This window comes from Cystoisospora suis (assembly GCF_002600585.1).
Source record: "Cystoisospora suis strain Wien I chromosome Unknown contig_1490, whole genome shotgun sequence".
Classification (NCBI taxonomy): domain Eukaryota; phylum Apicomplexa; class Conoidasida; order Eucoccidiorida; family Sarcocystidae; genus Cystoisospora; species Cystoisospora suis.
In genome coordinates this window covers 1-10,423 of record NW_027154290.1, presented here as the reverse complement: position 1 = coordinate 10,423, position 10,423 = coordinate 1, and the positions used below count along the sequence as shown (strand labels likewise).

The 10,423-nt window shown below is 43.4% G+C and overlaps 1 protein-coding gene across 1 annotated transcript in view; it reads right to left on the bottom strand.

The window, feature by feature from the left end:
- The window catches only part of CSUI_003371 (u5 snrnp-associated 102 kda), a gene marked incomplete at its 5' end in the record, with an annotated part of 13,431 nt that extends 3,008 nt beyond the window's left edge, over positions 1–10,423 (bottom strand). The window contains 8 exons of the mRNA XM_068063569.1: positions 328–656; positions 1,647–1,710; positions 2,337–2,395; positions 3,257–3,506; positions 4,530–6,841; positions 7,809–7,993; positions 8,941–9,123; positions 10,297–10,423. Coding sequence (XP_067924452.1) covers positions 328–656; positions 1,647–1,710; positions 2,337–2,395; positions 3,257–3,506; positions 4,530–6,841; positions 7,809–7,993; positions 8,941–9,123; positions 10,297–10,423 — 3,509 coding nt within the window. The remainder of the gene's footprint in view (positions 1–327; positions 657–1,646; positions 1,711–2,336; positions 2,396–3,256; positions 3,507–4,529; positions 6,842–7,808; positions 7,994–8,940; positions 9,124–10,296) is intronic.

The following is a 10,423-nucleotide window of genomic DNA, read 5'->3' as shown; positions in this document are numbered from 1 at the left end:
TCACAAGTGCATCCACACACATACGTGCCACCTCTACTATACATCACAGCACCTACAGACATACACATACACAGAGAGATAGGGGAAAAAGCGTGAGGCTTATCCTACCTTATGCTTCATCTCTCTTCAAGAGTGCCCGTACGATCAAGTCCATAAATACACCTACATATATATATATATATATACACATATAAAACAGGTATGATACTGGCGATAGAGTCACGCTGGAAAATCAGAAGTAGAGCGACTGTCCGAGAAGAACTGAGAGATCTTTGAGAGAAGTAAGGAAGGAAGGAGAGAAGATTGGCGGCTTCTCATATCGCTTACTTTGATGGGTGCAGTACTAGACTCACTACTACTAGGGGAAGTGCTTTTTTCCGATGAAGACGAATTGGATCTACTGCTTGTCTCTCTAGGTCTCTTCTCTCTTTCTGTCTTCTCTCCTTGCTGATCCTTCTTCTTCCTGTCGTCAACGGCGACCCCTCCTGCCTCTTCTCCTTTGTTTTCTCCTTCCCTCCCTACGCCTTGCTTCTCTTTCTCTACCGCAGACGAAGAAGAAGCCGCCGAAGGTTTCTTGCTAGCTGAAGAAGATGAAGACTGTTTTGTATCTTTTGACCGAGACAGATCGAGCTTGCCGTAGAGAGCATCGCGAATAACTGCAGACCAGAGAGACAGAAGAAGGAAGAACCGACAGAGAAAGAGAGAGAAAGAAATGCATGCAGGTGATCGTATATCTTGCTCTTCTTGTAGAGTAGAAGACGTAGAAAGGTGTACTTGACGAGAACCACGAGACAGAAAGAAACAAGAAGAGAGAGGAGAGAAAGCAATACAGATAAAAATGGAAGACTAGAAAGAAATGGGGCAATCAAGATAACCTACTTCTCGGTGTATCTGACTACGGGAGAAGAAAAGAGGAGACCAGGAGATGAAGAAAAGATCTGCATGAGACGTCAAGGAGACGATATCGTTCGTTCTTTCTTTCTTTCTGTTTTATATCCTCTCTAGAGGTCCCCCAATCTTCTCTTATCGATAGTCAAGTCATCCTAGTACCCCAGCTCATCAGTGTCGCTGTGTCCACCTGGTGTACATACACCTGAAACTATGTGTTGAAAAAGTGCCTAGTAAAGTGTGCGAACATAACACGTACACTCCTACCTAAGCTTACTCAGATCTCCCTTCATACATGAGGATCTAAGAATACGTACGCACTAGAAACGATCATCGTGTGAATATCTAGCTAGCTATCTATCTTCGACTTACCAATCTATCTTTAGCCTATCTCTCTTTACTCGATCTATATATCGTCTATAGGTGACAAACCGTAGAAAAAAAAAGGCATGACAGAATATAGGCCGACCAGATAAGCAAGAGATCAAGTTGGGTACACAGGAGGCCTCGTCACTCCTGAAAACGGCCAAGATACACAACTTCTATGCCTATCTTGAACTTTCAATTAAAGAGATCCCGTACGTATATATCCTGACTATACAAGCTAAGGTCTACCGTACGCATGCACTATAGTCATAGATAGACAGACATACCATGAGGATTCATACATAAACATAAGATAAGCATATATATGTACAATGTACGGCTGTGGTGTATGTACAGTCTCTGAAGAAGTTTTTTCTAGGTTTGTTCTTTACCTGGAGGAATTTTCTCGCTTTTCATAGCATCGGGATACATACGTTCGATGACTTTTCGTAATTTCTGGAAAGAGAAAGAAAGAAAGAAAGAGAACAAGGTTCAGATGTATTTAGATGAACTGGAAGGCTGGGAAAGACCTTGGAGAAAAAAAGGATGAAAGAACAGAAGCAAGGAGATTAAAGAAGGGAAATCTTCTGATTGTACATATATACATACATATACACACATCTTCATAGACATATATACCTACTCATATATAGACATACATCTTTATACCTCTTTGTACAAGCGTCTTTATACATCCTCATACATACACACAGCTTACCCTTATGTGCTTTCTATGGTGTTTCAGGGTGAAGGGGAGCTATGACAATTTACATAGATACATGTACACCAAGTCGTATCACGTCTTTAGATCTCTAGGAGACTCCACGCTTTCCCACCTGAGAAGGCCACGTAAGCTGACTCCTTCACGTCTTGTTTAATATACGTACAGACTTTCAGCTCCGCGCCTACTACCACTCCTGCCACGACCACGGACGGGAGAAAGAAGAAGAGAGGAGGAGAGAGAGAGAAGAGAGGAGGAGAGAGAGAGAGGAGAGGAGGAGAGAGAGAGAGGAGAGGAGGAGAGCGAGAGAGAAGAGAGAGATAGAGAAGAGAGGAGGAGAAGTTTGTAAGTGTTGGCTTACCTCAGGGAAGGAGAGAGTCCAGTTGCTCACATGCTTGACTACTTTGTTCCATATCAACCCTGTTGAAACAGAAAAGAGAAGAAAAACGAGAAATGAAAAGAGGAAAAGTGAAGAAAGAAAGAAAGAAAGATAAAGAACTGATGGAATGAAGAACGTCGCTACGATGACGAGCTTATCACCATGAAAGACGAAGAAGAGAAAAGAGATAGGGCGAATCCCCTCATTTCTATCCCTAGACTGCAAGAAGGCGAAAGGCGAAGAGGAGAAGAAGAAGTAGGCACAACAGTAATGTATTGTAACGGTATTCTTAGAAAGCCAGAAAAGAAGAAGAAAGTGAAGAGAAGCAAAGAAAAGAAAGGAGAAAAAACGACGAGTGTGAAGTCTACAGAAGAGGAAGAAGAAGAAGAGTCTGCTTCTCTACACTTGCGACAGCGGAGTGAGGAGAAGAACTTGATCTTCAGCTAGTTAACATAGACACAAGATTCCTTTGTACACAAGTGGCTCCATACAAGGATCTAAAGAGAGAAGAAGAGCAAATGAAAAATGAAAGAGATCCATCATCCAACGAAAAGAACAGCCAAAGAAAGAGAAAGAAAATGAAGAGAAACAACAGACTTCTTCCTCTTCTACCCCTCTCTCCTTTATTCGGTGCGCATCCCTACTTCCCCTATTATATATACCCCTCCAGACCAAGATTATAGACGCCTATATCCACATACACCTCTCCCCGTACATACATATATATCCATTGATAGATCGGTACGTCTTCATGTATAAGCACTGATAAAGGCACTGATAGAGGCACCACGTAGATTCCGGGTCTACAAGACATACAGAGACAGAAGAAGAAGCAAATGATGTAGACGTCGTTTGATTGCTCTCCTTCTTCTTCTTCTTGCTCCTCTTCTTCTTTTTCTTACCTCTATTGGGTTGAGCTAGGGAGGCTTTATTGATAAGACTGGTACACTCCTTCTCACTCCCCCCATTCTCGAGCTCGAAGGCTAAGAAGGAAGCCCAGGCATCTCCTAGAGAAGAATCGAGAGTGACACTTCGATTCAACCACTTGCGAGCTTTGGCAGTCTTTCCTTCTCTCCAAAATAACTTCGCCACGGCTAAGACGAGGTGGACGTCATTCTCGCATTTCGTTAAAGCATCGACAGCCTTATGTGTCTAGTGTCAAGCACGAGGCAGAAAAAGACAGAAAAGCAGGAGAAGAAGGTTCGGAAAGAAAAGGAAAACTAACACGGACGAGAAGAAGATGAAAAGAAAAAGAAGATGACACATGGAGACATGGGTGAAAGAGAAATGAGAGGACTTCATCCTTTCAAGTCGACACTACGCAAGAAGGAAGAGTCAGATTGATTCGGTAGTTATGTACACAAGTATACATATATGTACGTATATATATATATATATATAGACACATATGAACTACAGATGAGCTCCATACATGAAGACATCGTCACACTTTCCACATGGCAAACCACGATATCTATCTATCTATCTTTAGCCTATCTATCGCCCTTTAAACTGTCTACCCAGGTAAGAGAGAGATATCTTCTTTCCACCCCGCTCTCACGATATGTTGCAAGTCACTGCAGAGATCCTGTCATTTCGATTCCACATACACCCCAACTTCCCGAGTGTACATACACCCCGACGAACCGTTACCCCCGTGTGCCTCACTACTCCGTCGGCATGAACGCCAGCTCAAGATGAGAGACAAACTATCACGATATGTGTGTCTCTACAAAGTCCACGTGTGGATAGAACCCTATCACCATCAGCGACATGTCTATAGATGCTTCAAACATGACTCTATCTCTCTCACTTCAATTCTCCCAACTCCTCCACATGAACCGAACATCGATCCCTACATTGCATACAAGCCCTCTCACACACATACGGACAGCATGAAGCCGTTATAAGAAGTCGCTGCGCACGTGCTCCGAAGATCCGTACTTCCATCCATCTTGTTCTTTCTATACACATAGACATAGATCATCTACATAGATAGATGATGTATATCGAAGTACCACTTCAGCGTATAGACACCTACATCTATATATACATCCCGAGCCACATATACCACATATACAAACATCCCGCGACACATCTATATACATCCTCCGACACATGTATCTACATGCCGAGACAGATAGATCGATTTGATGAGAAGAGAGAGGGAGATACCTGTGAGCTCTTATCTTCAAGAAAGATAGCTTCCGACCAGACAAGACCCGAGTTCGGGCATTCTTGTACCGCTTTACTTGCGAGGTGTTGCGCCATTTGTCTGTTCCCTGCTTGAACTTCGATTTGTATTGCGGTGACCCATAGAAGAGGATCTTTCGGAATTCTCAGCTTTGCTTTCTCAAGAATAGCCCGAGCTACACTCCACTTCTTCTGTTGGGCTTGGCAGTCGACAGCACATAGCCATAGAGCGGTATTTCTAGGACAGATGATGGTTCCTCTATGAAAGACCTCGGCGGCTTTGTCGAAGTCTTGCTTCGTGGGGTGTTCTATATACAACTGACCATAGATCATCCATAGCTTCGCACACGTTGAATGCTGATGCTGCTGCTGAGGTGAGCCATTAAGAGATGACGACGAGGAGGAGGAGGAAGAAGAGGTCGCGTCTCCTGTCTTGATCTTCTTCATGTCTCCTTCTCCCCCCCCTGACGCAGTCGCTTTGTCTGAAGTACTTCCTTTAACTGTCGTCGATGCCTTTCTGTCTTCTTCATCTCTGTCGGGGTAATTATCGTCATGACTGGATTCTAGAGCTTCTTGGCAAAGATGTATCGCGTCATCGTAGTTGCCGAGCTGTCTTTCGAGCTGAATGGACTGGATCCAGGACTTGCTTGTATTAACATGTGTGCGAGTTCTTTTGAGAATCTTGCGAGCTCTTGCGAACTCGTTGTTCTCTCTCTCAAGCTTTACGGCCGCTAAAGAAATTACCTCGCTATTTTCATTATGCGAAAAGGCCTCAGCAAGAATCTGACGTGCCGATGGGACATCTCCTTGGAGCCATTTCTGCTTGGCTAACATGAGCCATAGAACTTCCGATTGGGGGCATGCCATCACAGCTTTTCTTAACAGTTTCTCAAGATCATGAGACGTCCCATATTTCGTCTCTAAATCAGCTAGAGCTAGCCATAGACTCTTCCTTGTCTTCAGCTTCTCTATGGCACATGTATACAAGGCACGTGCCGCGATAACCGATCCACGGGCTAGACATTCCTCCGCATCTTCTTTCCAAATCCTTTTCGCATTCATGCCTTCTATGCCTATCTTCATAGTGGCACGTATGATAGCTTGACACGTTAAGATATAACCTGACGATTCAGCTTCTTCAGCTAGCTTAATCCATGTGTCTCGTGTTTGTGCGACACCTCTGGAGAGAAGATTATCCCGAGCACGAGTCATGATCATTTCGACCATTTTACTATTGCCTTGGGTCTCTTCTAACTTGCATGCAGCAATCCAGATCTCGGGGCTTGTCGGACACTTCTTTCTCGCTTCATTTAAGACTTTCTGCGCATCTTCGTAGCTACTTAGACGCGCTAAAGCTAGCCAGATCTCTACAGCTTGTGGAACACATTCGACCGCACGTGTCAGTAAGATACGAGCATTCTTTTCATCCTCTAGAGCAATCGCTTCTTTCCATAGACGTACCGAGTTGGGAATGAATTCTAGAGCCTTTCTTAACACTTTCTTCTGCTGATCCGGCTCTTTCTCACGATGAAAAGCATCTAACCATAGTCGAACAGAATGAGGCAGCATCATAACGGCTTTAGCTAAAACGGCTTTGGCATTTCTAGGCTTCTCTAACCGTGCAGCTTCAAGCCACACATCTTCAGATTTAGGACATTGTTGACACCCTGTTGCAATCAATTCTCTTGCGGTTTGAACTTTCCCCGCTAATTCTTCGAGTCTTGCCGCAGCTATCCATCCTGGGGCATGATGCGGATTAGTAGAAATTACGGATTTCAACAGCGTCCTTGCTTTCTTGATATCTGCCACATCTGCGGCACTCTGCAGTTGCATCGCATTCAGATCTGTTAGATAGCCTTTCGGATCGATAACCGTCTGTCCAGAGAGATTATCCATCACCTTATCTAGCTTCACAGATAGGACCGTTCCTCGAGCTTCTCCTAGGTCATTCAAAGAGGAAGATGAAGAGCCACTTCCACTCCCCGGCCCTGTACTTGTGGTACTGCCTCCCGTTCCACTGCCTAAGAGAAGAGGTGTACGAAGACCTAACGGCGTTTGCAAACCTAAAGGCGTCTGAAGACCTAGAGGGGTATTCACACCTCCTAAGAGAGGTGTCTGCATGCCAAAGCCGATAGGAGTAGCTGAGCCAGCTGACGCGATAGAATGAGAGAAAGAGTTGTGGAGATTTCTCCCATGAAGTAAAAGAGAATCCGGAGCAGGTGTAAACATCTGCGCCTTCTTCTGTTTGCGCTTCAAGGTATAGTCGCCTATTGCTGGAATAGCTTCCCATTCTTCTATAAGAAAGAAGAGCAAGAAGATGAGACAGGAAAGAAAAGCAAGAAAAGAAAGACGATACCACATATAAGAGAAGGGGGGGGGAGGAAAGAAAGATGAAGGAAGGAAAGAAATAAGACACAAGAAAACGCATGGGAAACATTCCTCTCTTCCAACGGACCATCTAGGAGAAAGCCTGAATCTTCGACAGCATACGCGCACGAGGCCGGTCATTCATTCTCTACGTAAATAGCAAATTGAGTCTAAAAGAAGAGAAAGAAAGCAAGAAAGGTCTCTAAACCAGGCCATCATATCTACATATAGGTATCGACATATACATATATACATATATACAAATCCATACCAATCTATCATCTCTATGAGAGAGGCTCAGATGACTTATCTCTGCCTGCCTATATGAGGAGTAGGTGACCCTATGTGCTTAGCAAACGTTGACAGGTATTTTATGTGGAATCCTATGTATCCATGTAAAGATATCTCTATGTGTTTGAGAAGAATACGAGAGGAGTAGCACAGCAGTTCAAAGAGTCTCTATACGATATGGACAAATCAATCTACATATATCTACATATGTAGGGATAGTGACATATGTGTATACGGATCTGTACATTCACAGATACGCCTTAGACACGCGTAGAGCCTGATAGACTTCTGAATGGACGAACAGTGTACGTGAGAGAGCCATGAAACAGATTCGAGAGAGAAGCAAGAAGACAGGTGTTGTATGATGTGCTTGGTTTTCCCATGCATGCATGCATATCCACACTCATCGTAGGAGAGATTCTCGTACATGCGTAGAAAGGACAGAGAAGAAAGACCAAGATAGGGAGATAGACAGAGATACATACAGATAGATAGGTAACTAAATATACGAGTAGATAGATTATCGGATAAACAGAAGTAAATTGACAGGTTAAAGAGAGAATTGATAGGTAGAGAGATGTTTCAAAGTTCTTTTGCCTCTACCTTTTGTGACAGTAGCGAGAGATCGTTTGACGTCAGCAAATTGTTGGTGTATGGTCGGCTTTTCTGCGCGCATCTTCGCAATTTCTTCCTTCAATCGACTCTCCCTACGAGATTTACGCCGAGCATCCATCCTGACGTCGATGCCTTCATACACACGATCAGCCTCTCGATCTTCTTCATCGTATCTGTCGTCCACGAGTAAAGAAGAAAACGCAATTCCAAAAAGACAGACCAGACAACGGCCTTATATATGTTTGCTCATCCATCCAAAACATAGAGAAAAAAGTCCAAGAGTGTCAAGACATAACTACCCTCTGTCTATCTATCTGTCTATCCATCTTTGATCTGTCTATCTATCTACCTATCAAGCTTTGATCTGTCTATCTATTCTCTTCTGCATGCAGTGTATATACACGAGCATGAATGCGTACGTGAAAACTTTTGAGAGAAGGCGGTGAGCTGGCAAAATGTGACGGGAGACCTGAATGAGTGGTCTGTAGTTCCAGAGAAATTCTCGCCAAGAGCATAGATCATACACATACAGTTGCACATACAAACATCTATCACTCCCATCTACCTCTCCTCCACAACCCTTCGTGTGAGTGTACATACACCTCAACTATGTTCTTTTTCTCTCCCTTGCATAGTCTACTCCACCGAGAATCATCTCGAACACGTGAGAATCTACTTGGCGACTTAAACGTATACATGACTGAATGGCTACTCGGATGGGTTTGAACATGTACGTAGACGATACCGTCTATTACCTATTACTGACTATAGAAGGCGAGAGAGAAACTCAACCTCCGTACTCTCTGATCGATCCTAAACATAAAAGGGACTTATATATACATACATATATACACACATCCATACATATATATATTTATATATAGAGAGAGAACTTCATTACATACTGAGGAGACGCCTGCTTCTGCAGAGACATCTGAAAACAAACACTAGGACATACCTCAGGACATGTACGTGTATACATGTATACACATACATATATATACATATGTTTTCTGCATCGACATATATATATATATATATATACACGTATGGAGAACGATGAGAGAGATGTTGATGTGGTAAGAGAGAGGGGGAGAGAGGGGAGAAGAAGAAGACGTACTCAGCATCATTGAAGAGAGATTCGGAATATCCTGTGAAAGGATCGAAGTTGGAGTCAGAAAGATCACTTTTATCTGCATGCGGATTATCGGAAGCGTTATCATCTCTACTCACACCCCCAGCGAAACCTGTCGCTCCACGTCCCCTCCCAGGTATATAGCCTGGAGGAGGTCTCCCAAAGATTCTAAAGAGGAAAAGAAAGAAGAAAGAAAAAGGGAGGAATGTCGAGAAGAGGTAGATAGAAGAAAAGTAAAGAAGGAAACATTGAAAAAGTACACTTCAAGGGTCTGAAAATGACACTGTCGAAAGGAAAAGCGAAAAGCAGAAACGGACAGGAAGGCTTAGTGGGAGGGATGTCTGCAGTATGCATGTATCTGTCTCTGTGTATAGGTATGCATGCACTGAGAACGGTTGTGTCTATACTTGTAGAAGAAAGATGAATAAGGCAGGAGAGACGAAAAAAGAATTCGCTGACTTTGATGGATGACAAGAAAAAAGTGCGCGAGGGAAAGATGAAGCAAGATGACCTGATCGACACGTGAAGGGACGGAGAGACATACTGAGGTGTATATACACCATGCGCAGTAACGACGAAGGGAGTAGACAGCATAAAGAAAGACCCGCAAGAACAGGTCAGATAAAATAAAATACCTACTACACTTCTTTACCGTCTATCTTATGCACCTATTTAGAAAAAACCTACAACCACATTTGTATACGTACATATATATATATATATGCAGATCCATCCCCCTTCTAGGTTCAGAGAAGCAAGCAGCAGGACGCACTGTACATACAGGGAGAGACACACCCTTTAGGACTCCCTATTCACCCAGTAAAAGAAATTATCATTACATACTCATACAAATAGAGACATATACATACATACATACGTATTCATACACACGTACATACTCATAAGCACGTACATAGGTCTACATACATATCCATACCTGCATACACATACATGCATACATACTCATACATCATCTGTACCTACCCTTCTCTACCTGTATGAGCTGTGTATCACCGGCCCCCAGAAAAAAGTGAGATTCCCTACCATGCATGCAGATGTATACACACCGCTGTAATCCTTTGAAGAAGAGAAACACACGGTTGAAGTGTCTGTGTATCTATTTATCTATCTACTGATCTAGCTATCCATCTTTGATCTATCTATTTATCTACATGTGTATCATCTTCCCTTTTCTTTCTCAAGGAGAAAAAAAGAGAGTGACAAGAGAACAGCCATACAGGTAGAGAAGGGTAGGTACAGATGATGTATGAGTATGTATGCATGTANNGAGAGTGACAAGAGAACAGCCATCATGCGTTGTCATCAAGAAGAGAAACGTACTCAGCGGCTGTCTTCGCTGAATTTGAAAGATCTCCTCCTATAAGACCTCCTCCTCCTCTTCCACCACCTCCCCTCCCCCCTCCGCCCCCACCACCCCAATGACCGTCATGTCCTCCCCCCCCCCCCC